The sequence below is a fragment of the Chinchilla lanigera genome, unplaced genomic scaffold (genome assembly GCF_000276665.1).
Source record: "Chinchilla lanigera isolate Chin_1 unplaced genomic scaffold, ChiLan1.0 scaffold00049, whole genome shotgun sequence".
NCBI lineage: Eukaryota > Metazoa > Chordata > Mammalia > Rodentia > Chinchillidae > Chinchilla > Chinchilla lanigera.
In genome coordinates, this window is record NW_004955450.1 from 1802572 (window position 1) to 1820056 (window position 17485).

General features: G+C 37.3%; 1 protein-coding gene across 4 annotated transcripts in view; it reads right to left on the reverse strand.

Moving 5' to 3' along the window:
• Window positions 1–17485, reverse strand: part of Scaper (S-phase cyclin A-associated protein in the ER) — a 341699-nt gene that overhangs the window by 322589 nt on the left and 1625 nt on the right. For all 4 annotated transcript variants that reach the window (XM_005393476.1, XM_005393474.1, XM_005393475.1 and 1 more), the window contains exons 2-3: window positions 9506–9569; window positions 2718–2835 (exon numbers count right to left, since the gene is read on the reverse strand). In XM_005393476.1, coding sequence (XP_005393533.1) covers window positions 2718–2835; window positions 9506–9511 — 124 coding nt within the window. In that variant the 5' untranslated portion in view covers window positions 9512–9569. The remainder of the gene's footprint in view (window positions 1–2717; window positions 2836–9505; window positions 9570–17485) is intronic.

A 17485-nucleotide genomic window follows, 5' to 3' on the forward strand; every position in this document is an offset into this window, starting at 1 on the left:
CTTGCCAGGCTGGTGCTTTGCCGCTGAGCTAAATCCCCAGCCCCCTGAGCTAAATCCCCAGCCCCTATTGTAGCTATAATACAAAAACAAGTTGCTATTTAAAACTAAACATTTTCCTATAAGTGGCAAAGTTTTAACAATAAAAATTCTTATCAAAAATTATGAATGTTGCATACATCTATAATCCCAGCAATCTGGGAGGCTGAGGCAGGAGGACTGCAAATTCAAGCCCAGCCTGGGCAACTTAATGACTTATTGAGACCCTGTCTCAAATTAAATAATTAAAAAGGGCTGAAGATGTAGCTCAGTAAGAATGCCTTGTGTTCTACCCCAGCACCACCACCAAAAAAAAGTGAGGGTGGTGGCTGCGGGTATAGTTCAGTGGAAAGCCCTAGATTCAATCCCTAGTACTGCATAAATAAAGAATGTTAGTATTCTTTTTGTCATCATCATTATTACAGATATTTCAAAGGTTCTAATTCTATTGCTCATAATTTTATTATTTTTGCAATAACAAGTGAAGTTGCAAAATCGTATTAGTAAATTATTTACATGAAAAACCAGATTATGTATAGCTGTGTGATTCATTATTATCTTTTCTTTTATGCTTTTTAATAAAAGCAACTTTTAAAATAAAAACATTTTTGGATTATTTTGTTATTAGCCCACAAAAATGGGAAAATTAAACTTCATATAATATTTATAATACATAGGAAGCATAAAACTTTAACTTTTGTATTAAGTAAACACTGATATGTTTTATCAAAGAAGTCACAGCAAGTTCCCTATGAAAATATTACTCAGTAAAGAGCCGAATTTCAAAAGACGAATTCAATTCCCCATTTGATAGTTGTTGTGATTCAAAGTAATTGCTATCTAAAAAGAACTCAAAAAAACACAAAGATAATCTATAAGGAGGAACTGATCCAAGCAGATATTTAAAATACTATCATGTGTCCATAATTTAAAAAGGGTAGTATTCATACATGAATTAAATAAGCAGGTAATGTAATAGAATAGAAGTACATGTGGAAATTCAATCTACAGAAAATGTGGAATCCCACAAAGTTGGGACAAAGAGAAACTTCATAGTAAATGATGCTGGGGCAACTTATTAGCCATTAGAAAAATAGGTGAATTAGATCTAAACCACAAGCTAAGTAAGAATAAACTATAGACAGACCAGAGATCTAAACAGATAAAAGAAAATAAATTTCTGAATAAAATAAAATGTAAAAGACTGTAAAAGTAAAATAAATTTTGCTACAAATCTCTTTTATTTTAGGTACTGGGAATCGAACTCAAGACCTTGTGCTTGCCAGGCAGGAGTTTATGCCACTGAGCTATATTCCCTGTCCCTCATAAAATAAATTTTTGAAAAGAACAAAACATGGGTGGTTCTGGTTCTGTTTTTGTTTTTTGGTGGCACTTGGACTTGAACCCGGGGCCTCATGCATGAAGCGCTCTATCAATAAACTGGCCAAGGAAATTCCCCCAGCCCAAGAAAATTCGTGTTCAGTTTAGAACACTGTTATATAAGGATGTTCTCAAAGAATGATAAAAAAAAGTGTCAAAAGGAATCAGGCACCATAAGCATCTCCCATCCACTAGGCAAATACAGAACAATCTGAGCATCAAAATAAATATAATAATAAATTAATACATTAAATACAACAAGAAGCCAGGAGTCCACACAAATTTAAATTTATAAATATATATACATCAGAAAATTTCAAGATGAGGCCTCATTTGGTATATTCCTCCTCCATTCCCAGAAAATCATCCCAGCCCTAGCCAGCAAAGGGAAGGGTCGAAAGAGAAGAAAAAATTCCAGTTCAAGGATGAATGAGAACTGAAGAAAGAGTTATTATTTTATAAATGATCAAATTAAACTGTACTAACCATGGAACTGTAGTGAATTTTTAAAAAACTTTTATTTTTAATTGACACATAATAACCGCACATACTTATGCAGTACAGTGTGATTTGATACATGTACAAAATTCCTAATTAACATTTCCGTCTTTCCAAGCATTTATCATTTCTTTCTGTTGGGAACCTTCAAACTCCTCTCTTCCCATCTTTTCAGGTTTTTTCTTCCCACCTCATCCCATACTCTCCCAGTAGTTGGGATTGAACCCAGGGCCTTGCCCATGCTATGCAAGCTTTGCACTACTGATTTACAGCATAAAATATAATTCAGTGGTGGTAAACCTATGGCACATATGCCACAGTGGGCTGTTTATATCACTGAAAGCTCTAAAAGATTCGCCATCACTGCTCTAGTTCTTTATAAAATATTCAATTAATTGCTGTAAACTATAAGAATTTTAAAAATAAATATTGTAACTTTTTAAAATTCCTAAAGTCTGTCAGCCATAACATAAAAAACCCAATTTCATTATTATCTGAAACAGCAAGACTAATGCACTTATTAAACCATTTGTATACAAAAGCAATAAAAATGTTATTTAATATACACTAATTTGCCAAAGAGTCCTAAATGTCAACATTGAGTTTTCAATCTCTTTATGGTTTACAACTAAATATATCCTAATTGCGTTTTGTTTTTGAGATGGAGTCTTACTATATTGCCCAGACTGCCCTTGAACTGCTAGGTTCTCCACCTGCTGAGTAGCTGGGACTACAGTTATGCAACAGCACACCCTGCTACCCTTCCCATTTGCAACAAAGATTCAATAATTTTTAATACATACCATCATCATCTTTGCTTTCCAGTGGGACACTCCAAGCTATCAGATTTCTTGCTGTCCGACCCTCTTCTGCAACTATTCTCCTTACTTTATCATGACTATTAGAGCGCTGGAATGAAGCCTATGTACAGAAAGAGAACACAATATTTATATTAGCCATTATAGAGAATATACTTGACAAATTCATTATTCCCCACACTTACTTAGAAATCAAACACTTAAAACTAGTTTGGTATTTAGAAGGCAGTGAAACAGATAAAAGAAACTAAGTCATAAGTCTTTTTCTTTAGATCTAAAAAGATTAAATTTTACAACTTTAAAGAAATTATTTCAAGAAGATAGAATCTAAGGTTCAAAGAAGTGTCGTAAGCAACGTAACCATCAGTGTGTACCAATTCAGCACTACTCCTTCCATATCAACAGGTCCAGAAGAAAGAGAACATTTTTACACATATGCTATATATTTCCCTTGAAAGCTCTATGCAGTATAAAATGCTTTAGAAAATCCTCTTTTCACCCCCTAGTGATAGTACTAAAGTAAGCTTCAACTCAGTTATTAGCTGTATAATTTTACCTCAAAGTTATTGGACTCTAAATAATACCTTAACTGAGATATTTAAATTACAAATCTTTAAATTCAAACTACTTCACACAATATGTGTAATGTATTGCATGCTCTGGTCCCATCCAACTTGAACACCATACTAGCCTAAAATTCAGCTCCACCAAGACCTTGCATCAGTGCAGAGCCAGATCCAGTAACATAAGGATATTGCTTCCCCACTAATAAATGGTATAGGAAAACAGCTTGTTTTTAATAAGCTGTTTCCATAAAAAGAAATGCATCCTAAAGCATCCAAAAGAGCACACATGCAGCTCCTAACCCCAAGTGAACAGCTCATTTCTTCCTGAAACAAGTCCACCACTGGGCTGGCCCAAAATCCCAGTCCACCACTGGGTGTCTTCACACCCTCTTCTGGTTCTTGCCAGCCTAGTTTGTTGGCATTCCTGTTACTGGGAAATGACTATTTGCAAAGCACTGTGCAGGACAGTGAAGAGAATATAAGGAAACAGTTGGCTTTGAGTGACATAGGTTTGAACTGCACAGGGCCACTCAGGCACAGATCTTTTTTTTTTTTTTTTTTTTTTGATTTGCAGAAATTTGAAAAAACTTAGCACTTGAACCCTGCAGCCTGTAAATAATGAAAATTCAAGAAAAAGGTATGTCACAAATGCACAAAATATATGTAAAAAATAGTCTATCATTTACCACCATAAATACCTACTATAAAAAGTTAATCCAAATTAGGCACATAAATGTAGACTTAGTTAAGAAAATGTACATAATTCACAGTCCAGAGAAATGTAAACAAATATAAAGATGCAGCATTACATCATAACTTCATAACCACTCTAGTTCATAATGAACTATACAATTTCAATGCCACCTGCTTTTGCTACTGCATTATGAGCTCAAGCACTACTGGCACCCATGAGAACATGTGACACCACCGGCTGTGAGCAGTCCCCCTCTTGAGTAAATTACACAGCCCAGTAAAAGTGCGGTTTGGTTGGTTCTTATGCTTTTCTCATCATATATAATATAGGTAACCAAATGCACCCATATTTTCCTCTCTAAAACTGCAACATAAATACCTGCATCCACATTCCTCTATGGCCCTGAGTTTAACCTGGACATCTACTTGGCATTTACTTACCTAATTAAGTTTTCACTGGAACTCATTACCCTGTGACCACTCTCACAGCTCCATCCTGAGCCTTCTAGATTTGAAACTTCTCACATGGTCTGTTCTGTACTTATGCCCATACTTTCCAATCAGTGTGGCACCATAAAAGCTCTCTGTTCACTACACATATCTCCCAGTGAGTTAAGTTTTACCTAAATTCTACTGTCATCCATTATCCAGGTTATCTCAGCACTGTCCTAACCAAAAGCATCGTTTTCCATTCCAGGCCAAACAAACAAGTTTAAACACATGTCCTACTTTCAGTTCTGCTTCAGATAATTTCTGCAAATACAGGCATCTTCTAGGTGTAGATATGTATTAGGCCATGAAATTCACTATTCAGACATCATCTTCTAACTCAGGCACCTTTATGGAGTAATGATCTTTGAAGAACTAAGTGGATGGCCCCAAGAAACACTACTGCAATAATGCTAGGGCAGAAAACTTCAGATCTCATATTCTTCTACAAATACTTCCATTCTTCCATAAATTTCACCAAATTATTTTGTACTCTGTATAGAGTCTTGAGCTGGTGACATTTTTTTGGAATGTATGTGTGTATGTGTGTGTGTGTGTGTGTGTGTGTGTGTGTGTGCACGCGCGCACTACAGAGGATCAAACCCTGAGGTGCTCCACTACTGAACTACGTCTCTGGTCCTTTTTATTTTTTATTTTGAGACAAGGTCTTGCTAAATTACCTAAACAAGACTCAAACTTGCAATTCTGTCACAGCCTCTTGTGCTAAGATTACAGCCATGTGCTCCACTGCACCTAGCTATTCTGAATTCCAATTCTTCATATGTAAAAACACTACTCATCTTAGCACACCTGACTGAAAGCTACTTTTTACTTTAAAGCACACATGCTTTGTATAACATATGCTGACTAGAACTCTCTTCAGTAAAGTCTCAATAAGTCTAACCATTTTTAATAACCCAAGTCTTACAAAAATGTCAGCAGCAACTTACAGTTCAAGCGCTTTAAGTATCAGGATTTGAAATGCAATAAGTAAGTCTGAGATACTTCATTACCTTATAAATGTCTATTTCAAACAGTATTTTTATCTAGGTTCTTTTCTTATAGGAGACTTCAACAAAATTTGTGTATTTCCTCCCAAAGTCATAGTGTGCCACCTAGTGCTGCCTGGAGATTTTACAAAGCACTGCTGAATACTATTTCAACTGAAAGTAATAAACACAAGCCTTGAATCAGTCTCTGTTCAAACTGTACAATATACACTTTAAGAAAGCAAATATGCTGAATCTTCAGAGTCTACATATTCGGAGACTTGCTCCCAGGCTGGGAGAAGAAACAGGTCTCTTAGGTTAAAAAAATCTAAATAATTTCTATGCTAACAACTTTTTTCATCATCTTGAAATGGTGATGAACACTCCTTAATAAAAGTATGTGCCACCAAACATTCTACTTTACATACTTTCTTCAAGATTTATCCATACTATTGCTTATCCATAAAATAAAATTCCCACACCTTTGTAAAAATGGTTTCTTAGTCATCTTTTCTCTTAAATTCTCACTACCAAAGTGCTTCATATTTTGGAATATATGAAGATAAGATTACCAGTTGGTTGGACACCATAAATACATTAAAATTCTAAGAATAGTAATGTTGGCATACATTTTTACAAACCACAAAACTTACTGAGAAACCATGTAACAGCTACAATTTCCCAAGCATTACAAGATAATGAACTGGAATCCTTTTCAGTAATTTATGATAATTTTTGTCAGTTCTTATTGATATTTCACATCTTGCTAAAGGTAAAACTGACACAGGCTGGATTATAAGAGAAAAAAATAAACATCTGGTCTGAGTAACTATGCTTCAGGGGTTCTGTTATAGTAGATGAGCTTATACCTGAAGTTATAAGTTATTAAATCTACCTCCTAAGCATGCCTTTAAAACATACATCCAGGGTCAGGGATATAGCTCAGTGGCATAGCACCTGCTTGGCAAGCGCAAGGTTGTAAGTTTGATTCTTGATACAAAAAAAAAAAAAAAACGTAAATCCAGAGCCTGGTGTGGTGGGACATACCTGCAATCCCAGCACTTGGAAGGCTGAGGCAGGAGGATCTTAAATTTCAGGCCAACTTGGGTTCATAGCAAGTTTGCAATTCCAAGAGAGGTGGCCATGGCAGAGAACCCAAGCAAGAGTATGGAGACAAAATGTGTCCAAAGCCATCTTAGGCTTCAGCCTGGGACACAAAAGTAGTTCCACTCCTACAATAATAATGAACCATAAATATATTAGCTACTTTTGAACCATCTCAACCTTGAATGGATTAGAATAAACTGCAACTACGAGTGCCCCATCAGCAAGAAATAAAGGTGAATCATCTAGGGAGAAAGACACTATCATTTTAAGCATCAAATTATCTGCCCAGTCAATACAGATAGCTTCTGACTTATACCAGTTTCATTTGTGATTTTTAGACTTTATAATGGTATGAGAGTGATATGCATTTGTTAGAAATCCTACTTTGAATTTTTAATTTCAATCTTTTTGCAAGCTAGGACTATGCAGCATGTCTGTTTCTCTGTGTCTATCTGTCTCTGTCTCTGTGCTCCTGTCTCTCTCTCTCTCTCTCTCTCTCTCTCTCTCTCTCTCTCTCTCTCTCTCTCTCTCGCTCTCTCTCTCTCCCTCCCTCCCTCCCCCATGATGCTGGAAGTGGCCACAAGCTGCAGCTCCCACTAGGCACAAGATCATAAAGGTAAACCACCAACACTGTATAGAGTGTCTATTGCTAAGCTATGGTATTTGGTAGGTTAAGTGTAGTATACACATTTCCAACTTATAGTATTGTCAACTTAAAATGGGTGTATTAAGTCAAGGAATAAGGGCCTCCAATGTAAGTTAAGGACTATCTGAAATGTCAACATTTAAATAAAAAATTACTAGACATGCCAGACCCAGTGGGGTATGCCTATAGCCCTGGCTGCTACGGAAGGTAATGCAGGAGGATCACTTCAACCCAGGAGCTCAAGCACAGCCTGGGTAACAGCAAGACTCCATCTTGGGAAAATTTGCAGACATATCAGAAAACAAGTAAATGACTAAAAACAAAAAAAATTATAGGAAATAGAAATATACCCACACATGACCAAAATAATGGAGATAGCAAAGATTTTAAGTCTAATTAATATGACCTAAACAACAACAACAAAAAAAAACAAAGATCCCCATCATCAACAGAGGAATGAGCAAAGAAAATGTGGTACATATACACAGTGGAATATTACTGAGTCATAAAGAACAAAATCAAGTCATTTGCAGGAAAATGAATGGGACCAGAGCCATCATGTTGAGTAAAACAAGCCAGGCTCGGAAAGTCAAATATCTCATGTGAGGAATCTAGAAAAAAGATTTTAAAGACAGATGAAATAGAAGTAGAAGGGAAACTATTAGAGAAGCTGAGAGGGATTAGAAGTAGGGAGGAAAGGGAAAGCATGAAGGAGGAAACAATCAGTTCTATGCACGGACAGATACACCCTAATGAAATCCACTGCTCTCTACAACTAATTGTACTAACTTTTAAAAAAAAATCATCTTGAAAAAAGCTTAAAATTTTCCACCAAGAACTAAAAATCTTAAAGTAGAAAAGCCTGGCCATTCCTTCCATTAACTGAGTAGCCAAGGTTAACATTGAGCAGGGTATGTTCCCAACAGACAGCGCCTGACACAGCGCACTGAGAACACATCGTTACCATGGGATATGGAGCCCAAAATGCAAATGCTGACTCCAATCATGAGGAAACAAAACCTAAATCAAGGAAAATTCTTCAAAGTAACTGAATAATTCCTGAAAAACAGCCAAGCCAAGAAAAACAAAGAAAGGCTGGGGAATTGTTCCAGATTAAAGGAGACCAGACTCTTGACAACTAAATATATCAAAATAAAAAAGTCAGAGACACTGAGATGATGACAAGCTTTGAGTATCTGCTCTGGATTACCTAACAGATGTCCAGATTTTAATAAATGAATTGTGGTCTATGAAACTATCTTTGTTTTTAGAAAATGTACACTGAAGTATTTTGGGATCAAGGAGTATGTTGACTTCAGATGCTTTCAAATGATTCCGTTTATGCTGGGGATATAGCTCAGTAGCACAAGTGCCTGCCTGGCAAGCCTGAGTTCAATTCCCCATACCCTCCCCCTGCCAAAAAGGTTCAGTTTATGATCAAAATATCCTTACTGTGAAAAATTCTCAGAATGTACCAGGCAGAAGGAAAATGACCCTAAATGACAGATATGAAAGCTCAAAACCTCAGATGTAAAGGGCAATATAAAGTGTGAGGGGTAAGAAAGGTCACAGATAAGTGCACTGCCATCTCTGCCCCACAGGAGGGAGCTCTGCCCTGGGCCCTACACTTAAATTTAGAGGGGTCTACCTACCAAAAACAAGATACAAAATAAATAACTCACTGTGCAAGCAGGAATTAAGAGAAAGAGACTCATACATTGAACACCAGACAATGAGGCAAGGGAAATAATGGGCAACTCACAGCCTTGGTGCTGAGAAAACCAGGGTATGAATATATCTACTTGTGTTTAAGGGTAGCCACACCAAGTTTCCCAAAGGAAGTGTTTGGACAGACTGTGTTCCCCATGAACTCCATTCCCTCTTCCTCTTCCTCAGTCAGACCTATTGAAGAGAATAATCAGAACTGCCTGAAAATCCTGAGCTGGAAAGTAAAGTGTGTGGGTCAGGCAGCTGCTCACCTCAGTGCCCTGCCCTGGACAGTTCCCACATCAGTTCCCAGGTAGCCAGCTCAGGAAGGAAAGCAGACCAGGACTGGCCTGTGCCTTTTCATAACTCTTTACTATTAAGATGTAAAAGAAGCTGGCTACCATCTGTACTCCTACCCCAGTCCCACAAGGGTCAGGGCACGCTGAAAGCGCAGCAACAGTTCCTGAAGCAAATGCTAAATTTAAAAAGATAATACGTGACAAGTGGATAGAGGAAAGAAGGAAATAGAGAGATCTAAAATCCACAGTTCATCTTTAAGACAGCTGGCTCACTCACCATCATTCTTTAAGTCTCTTCTGTGCCAAGATCATTTACCACATAAAACCATGGGGTACGACTCCTGCAATAAAAAATACACATAAACCTTTAGTCACAACATTTTCAGAAAATCAAATGTACTCATACAAAGCTCATCCTCTGGAGTTTCTCATCACATTAAACATTCAAAGGCATCACTCCTTTTCATTGTCTGTTAGGATATGATATAGCAGATTTTATATGCTCTACACTGAACAAGAGCACCTTAATGCTTTCCAAAAAATAAAAGTAAAATGGGGCTGGGGGTGGCGGCACTCACCTGCAATCCCAGCACTTGGGAGGCTAAGGCAGGAGGATTGCTGTGAGTTTGAGGACAGCCTAAGCCACAAAGGGAGTTCATTTGTCTCAAAAAGACAAAAATAAATAAATAAAATATAGTATATATGCTGCCAAAGCTAGAATTATAAATAAAATAAAATAACATTTTAGAAAAGTAAAATGGAAAAAGACAGTGTTGATTACATGAGTAGATAAGATATTCCAATCCACAATCATCAAGCTGTTTTTACTACAGCACACACACACTTTATATCTTGACCCATACATTTAATTTAGAAGTTTCATGAAGGGACCTGGTCATGGTAATGTACACCTGTAATCCTAGCATTTGAGAGGCAGAGACAGGAGGATCGGCCATGAGTTTGAGGCCAGCCTAAACTACACAGCAAGACCTTGTCTCAAAAAAAAAAAAAAAATTCATGAAGGAATATTTACCCCTATTGTGTGGGATGAACTATAGTATCTCCTATGTTCCATTTCATTTTTTTGTTTTGTTTTTTTTTGTTGTTGTTGTTGTTTTCCGGTACCAGGAATCGAACTTATGACCTCACGCTTGCCAGGCAGGCGCTGTGCCTCTGAACTAAATCCCCAGCCCCTCCATTTCATTTTTTTAAATGTTATTCTCACTAAATTGACTCAACAGTACGTCCTGACTCAATATGGAAAACAATGTGCAGTCTTACAATTTTTCATAGGCTGAGATTTTAACAGAATATCTCTGTCCACCCACTACTGGTAATCAAAGGGCTACACCCTCAGCCCCCCTTACTTGGACACAGGGACTCACTAAGTTGCACAGGTTGACCTTGAGATTGCAGTACTCCTGCCTTTGCCTCCCAAGTAAGAATATCTTTACCAATTATGTGTCTGCATTGAACAGACCTTACCTTTCAGGGAGCCTACTTAATGTGGTCAAACCTTTACTTAAAGAAATTTAAGGCACAGAAACTATATACAACACAAAGGGACAGAAAAAATGGCCTCACCCTATCATAAGAGCCAATGAACAAAGAAAAGAAGCAACTAAAACCAGACTCTCTTCTGGGATAAAAACCTAGGTCATTTATTCTTTGTCAAGTGCTTACCTAGCATACATGAGGCCTAGGGTTCAAGCTCAGCCCAGCGGTAGGGCTAAGCAGCCCCTCAATCACAAGCATATGTCCCCACAAAAAGTTATACACAGATGTCTTACTGCATTATGCATGATAGGAACAAATCACATACCCATCAACTGACAAATGCCTAAATACAATGTGCATATCCATACAATGTGATATTACCTGGCGCTAAAGGGGAATAAAGTGCTGAGACAGCCTACCACAGCGATGAACTTGAAAGCACTGAGCTCAGTGAAATGACCACATATTGCATGGTTCTATTTAACATCAAATGTCCAGAGTAGTCAAATCCAGAGAGTCAGGTTAGAGATTACCTAAGGTAAAAGGGTTGGGGAGGAATGGAAGTGACCACTAATGAGTATGGGGTTTCTCTTTGGATTGATAAAAATGTTCCAAAACTCATCATGGTGATGACTGCACAACTTTGTGAATACACATTTTTTAAACAGGTGAATTATTTGGCATATGAATATCTCAACAAAGCTGGTATTTTTTAATATGATGCCACTCCATCTCAGGGTGAAAGCCAGTGCTCACAGTCAGCCACCACATGCTGAATTTACTCCTTTCCCTTCCCTCTCCACCCTGTGTTCATTTCACCGCCAGCCACACTGGCATATTTATTTTCCCAGACACACTGGAGCTTCAGGGATTCACACTTTGTTGCACCTCTATCTGGAACACTCACTGCTCACTCTGTCTTTGCTCAAATGTCACTTTCTCAGTGAGGCCTCTGCAAGCAATTGATTTAAAACTGCAGCCCTTCCAGACAAAAGCTGCACAAGTTCATCACAACTAGCCTAGCCTTACAAGACACGCTAAAGGGAGTTCTTCAAGTTGAAATGAGAGGATGCTAATGACATATACAGCTATCAAAATATCCTATTGTATACTACAAGTTTATATTGCATAACTTTTATCAATTATAACTTAATAAAGTTGGGGGTTTGCAACCTGTCCACCACCCATCTATCCTACTACCACTGGCACTCCTCATCTCTCTCGCCCTTTAGAACACTTAAAACTTCATGTTATTTACTTACTAGGTGTGCTGTGTGTCTCCTTGTAGGAGAACAGAAGGTTGTTACTGCTACAGCCCCAGAACACAGACCAGCGCGTGACACTGAGCAAGCATTATTTATTTACTGATGAACACAGCACTACTACAAACAAAATCTCTGGTTACCTTGTTCCATCTCTTACCTTCTATACACTCAAAGCCTACCAATTCCTCAAAGCCAGCTCAGACTACTGGCATTCAGAAAAACTACTTCTTTTTCCAGCACAGGGATGGAAGTAAGGGTCTGTCTGGTCCTGGTCCACAAGCACTCTGCTCCAAGCTATCCCCAGCCCAGGCAGCACATGCTACCCTGCTGACAGGCTGAACTCCCACACACTTTAACTGCATCCTCAACCTCTAAAGAGTTGGAAAAAGCATGATATACTGAAAAGAGAAGTCATCAGAGTCGGCCAACTCATTGGCTATATGACCCTGAGAAGTCATTTAACCTTCCTGAAAATAGTATTCTCATCTATGAAAATGAAGGCTAAGCATTTTATACAAGTGTTCATCCCAGCTTTATTCATAATAGTCCAAAACTGGAAATAGCCCAAATATCCATCAACAGAATACACAATTTAATTATAGTATATCCATATTACAGAATAATATTCACCAATACAAGGAATGAATACTGATACACATAACAAAATACAATCTGTTTTCTCTTCCATAGTATGACATCTGCTTTATAAAGTTAAATGGGAGAATGCTAGTATTCAAAATTCTGCTAGTTAAAACAATACTTGATAAGTAGGTACCCAAATTATTTCTGAAATAACACATAAAGCTAGGCACATAGTAGATCCCCAATAAATATTGCCCTCTTTTCCCAACTTCCTTTACATTGGAGGGTTTTTTTTGTGCTACATTTTAAGATCATGAAGGACAGAAAATGTTCTCTTCCTCCTCCTTATGATAGTCCTTTATGAAAAGCAGGTACTTGATAAAGACTTTGAAGGAAAGGCAAGAAGAAGATGGCTTATAGGTTATGCAGAAACACCTCGTTTTGGTCATTCTGGAATCAGTGAAACCACATAGTCGATCAGCCTGGTCTGACAGGTAACAGAATGTGGTCACTTGGTCATTCTGGAATCAATGAAGCCACATAGTCAATCAGCCTGGTATGACAGGTAACAGAATGTGGCTGTAGGTACATAGGAAGCTTCACTTGCTGGCCTGCCCTCTGCTCACCTCCAGTAACCCTGGCCTGTGGACACTGGGGACCCACATCCAAAATATAGTTGCACTGTAGTTACCACCTTAAAAGATTAAATAATTTGAATTTAAGTAAGCTTTCAAGTTACAGATTAAACTCAGCTTTGACTTAAAATTTTCAACCCAGAAATCACAAATTCTAGTTATCAAAACTTTGAAAAAACGAAGATTCAAGACTGAATCATAGCTTAAGTTCTACCAACTGACTCCCAATCTTTTTATCACTATGTCATCTGCATTTCTGTTCAATTTGGCATTTGATAGACTATTATCTCTACCTCTAAATTGAAAGTCAGTCATGCACTTGAAATATATGATTTTCTTTGTCTCTTTCTTAAATCTAAGATAATTCTACAGGCAAATAGGTACTACAATATATACATTAATAAATATAGTGATACCTTGGTTCATGAACCTGATGCTTTCCACAATTCTGGTCACAAACTAAGTTGAACAAGAACCAAATCAAATTCTTTCTTTTTTTTTTTTTTTCTGAGACAGGGTCTCACTATGCAGTTCAGGCTGGCCTTGAGCTCACTTTGTAGCCCAGGCTGGTCTTGAACTCGCAATGGTCCTCCTGCCTCAGCCTCCCAAGTTCTGGGATTACAGGCGTGTGCCACCACACCCACCACACACTTCAAATTCAATATTTAGATTCAGTGTCAATCTTACAGGGAAATTTGATTCGGTTCTTATCCAGTTTTATTGCAACCAGAATCATGGAGAGAATCTGAGTTTGTGAACCAAGATACCACTGTATAAGGAGGGGTGTATGTTTCACAATAGAGTATTTAAATATCACAAAGGTTTTCTAGAGGATAATCCTCTTAATAATATGAATTTAAAAACCAATTGAAAGCCAGGTGTAGTGGCACACACTTATAATCCCAGCACTCAGGAGGGGCTTCCCATGAGTTTAAGGTCAGCCTGGGATACAGAGCAAGACCCTATCTCAAAACAAACTCCCGAAAAAAATCAATTGAGAAACAGAGTGCACAAGAAAATTAGCAAGAACATATATCAGGTTAAATAACACTGGTTAGAAGGTAATGTCCTCATTTTTAAAAGAATATATGAAGAGATAATATGTACATGAAAAGATATTGAAATCATTAGTCATTAGGAAAATACAAATCAAAACCACTATGAGATACCACTTCACACCTATCAAGTCTGTTATCAAAAAGACAAAACAAATGTTAGAGAGGATGTGGAGAAATTGGAATTCTCACACACTGCAGCAGGAATTTAAAATGGTATCACTGGTTTGGTAAACAATCTGATAGTTCCTTAAGAAGTTAAACATAGAGTTACCATAGGACTCAGCAATTCCACTACTAGGTATATATTCATGAGCAATGAAAACACAAGTCCACACGAAAACTTGTGTAAGAATGTTCACAGCAACACTGCTCATAATAGAACACAGAAGCAACTCAAGTGTCCATTGACTGACAAATGCATAAATAAAACATGATATGCCCACACAATGGAATGGGATTCAATTACAATCCGGAAGGAAGTGCTGATACATGCGACAATACAGATGAACCTTGAAAACATGCCAAACAGAAGAATCTAGACACAAAAGACCACAAAATATATGACTTCATTAATGTGCTATGTCCTGAATGAGCAAATCTATAGAAACAGAAAGTAGATTAGTGGTGGGCTGCAGCAAGGGATAGGTTGGGAGAAGAAGAAAGATGGAGCCAGGGGAAGGGAGTAACTACTAATGGTTGCACAGTTTTATATTAGGGTGTTGAAAATGTTCTAAAATTAATTTTGGTATTAGATGCACAGCTCTGTTAATACATTAAACAATGAAGTCTACATTGTAAATGGATAGATTTTATGATATGTGAAATATAACTCAATAAAGCTTTTAAAAAAAGGTATCTCCTAACCCAAATTTCAGCTACCCTTTCATGTTATTTTCCTTAATTAAGTACCCCTCATACTATTATTTACATACTTTGTGTATCTTTAACCACATTTTTACTTAAACTTTAAAAGAAAATTTGTCAATTCTATCATACATATAAAAGCAGCTTATATAAAAGATACATGGATATGGCAAAATACTGGCAGTGGGACTCAAAGAAATGCAATATGAGAAGCTCTGGGCTATAGTAAAACAACGGCCAAGCACACAAAAAAATAAATTAAAAAAGTCAATAGCAGGGAATGAACACTAGGACTGACTGTCCTATAAGGTGCTGGAACAAGCTGGTGCCTGTGGTGAACTGAAGTCTAGTTGTCTCAATCCTGTCCTGCAGTCCTGGGATATCTGCAGAGACATCTGAGAGTCCTAGAGATAGAAATGTGAAGATTGCTCAAGAGCCAAGAAAGGCACCCCAGGCTGTAAAGAAGCGAGGAGTCCAATGGCAGACCCATAGCAGGGAGAAGCCTGAGAAGAGCACTACTTATAAAAATCACAGGCCCATCAACTGAAATTGCACAGCACATCTATGAATTGTTCACATTGCCAATAGAGTATTTTAAAACTGAGATCTGCCATCATAGTTCCTCTTCAATGTTCACAAAACCTATTACCCATGTTTTCACTTTTCCAGTTAAGTTTAAGAAAATTTGCAGTAATGGCTTTCGGAGTCCAGTACCTAAACAATATTGTTATAGGTATACTTTAAAAACTATCCATAACTTTCTAAATGGAAAGAAATTGTATGACGGTTAAAAAAAAAAAAGTATTTGGAAGAGTAATATGGACATTTTCTAATGCCTTGCTGCTTAGTGAGGTTTTCAATTACTTCTATACATACTGCCACGAATACATCACCAATAGGCATTTATGCAGTATGCACCACCAGAAATATCAAAACTACCTCTCTTTTCCTCTTTTGCTATATCAAAAGCAGGCCTAACACTCAGAAATCTTTACAAATGTATATGATATCTAAGATTTCAAAATAGTTTGGCATAGGGTAGCTTTTATGGACAAGATTGCCCATGTGTAGCAACAGATGAAACAGAGATTGGTATGTATCAATACACCATTCTTTGTATTTTTGCATGTTTTCAAAACCATATATAATAAACTTATTACTTTAAGAAAGCATCATTAAGTAGTAGCTGTTTAGCAAAACTTCATGAAACCTTTGGTGTTTAATGTCACAGAAGAAATGTTTTTCCATAAAACATTTCCTTCAAATAATTTTTAAGGCAGACTCCACAAAAACTACTGTTAATCAGTAAAAGCCAAACATGTTTGTGAAAAAGGTCACCATCCAGCTGAAAACTGTGAACAGAATTTTTTTCTTAAAAAAGGATCTCACTGTGTAGCCCAGGCTGGCCTCAAACTTGAAGCTATCCTCCTGCATCTCTGAAGTGCTAGGATGTCAGTTATGCACCACTACTCCTGGCTCAGAATTTTATTAATGACATATTATAATTTTCATTATCTACAATTTCAGAAATGCCAATTCCACAACAGACTGTACCATTAGAGGGAATTCTTTAAACTTCCCATTAAATACCACCACCACTTTCTAAGTGTGTAAGGAATGTTCAAAGGTGATTCTTAAAGGATTTTTGCTTCTCCTTTAAAACTAGGTTGGGTTGTTGGGGATATAGCTCAGCGGCACAGCGCCTGTGTGGCAATCACAAGGTCATGAGTTCAATTCTCTGTACCAAAAAAAAAAAAAAGCTAGGTTGGGTTGTGGTTGGGTATGATGGTGAAAAAAGAATCTCAAGTCTTTCATCTTATTTATCTTTGAAAGATTCCTGAAAAGTAGTTGAATGAAGGCATTAATAAGTTTTACTAACACATTAATCATTTGATTCTTAAATGCTAATGAAGCACAAAGGAAAAACATTTTTTAAACCTGTTGAAGACACTACATCTCACTCCTTGAGATCCCAGCCACCAAAATTACTTATTTACAAACACATTTGTGTGGTAACACTGATTATCCTCCATGGTTATCTGACCTTAACAACCAGATGTTTGTTTAACCATAGTGCTATATGGTCTCAATGTTTGTGTCTCCTCAAGACTCATATGTTGACTTATTTTGTCTTTTTTTTTTTGAGACAGGGTCTCACTATGCAGTTCAGGCTGACCTTGAGCTCACTTTGTAGCCCAGGCTGGTCTTGAACTTGCAACAATCCTCCTGCCTCAGCCTCCGGAGTGCTGGGATTACAGGTGTGCACCACCACGCTTGGCTAAGACTCATATGTTGAAATCTTAGCTCTCAAGGTGATGGTATTAGGAGGCAGGAACTTTGGGAGATAAGAAGTAAA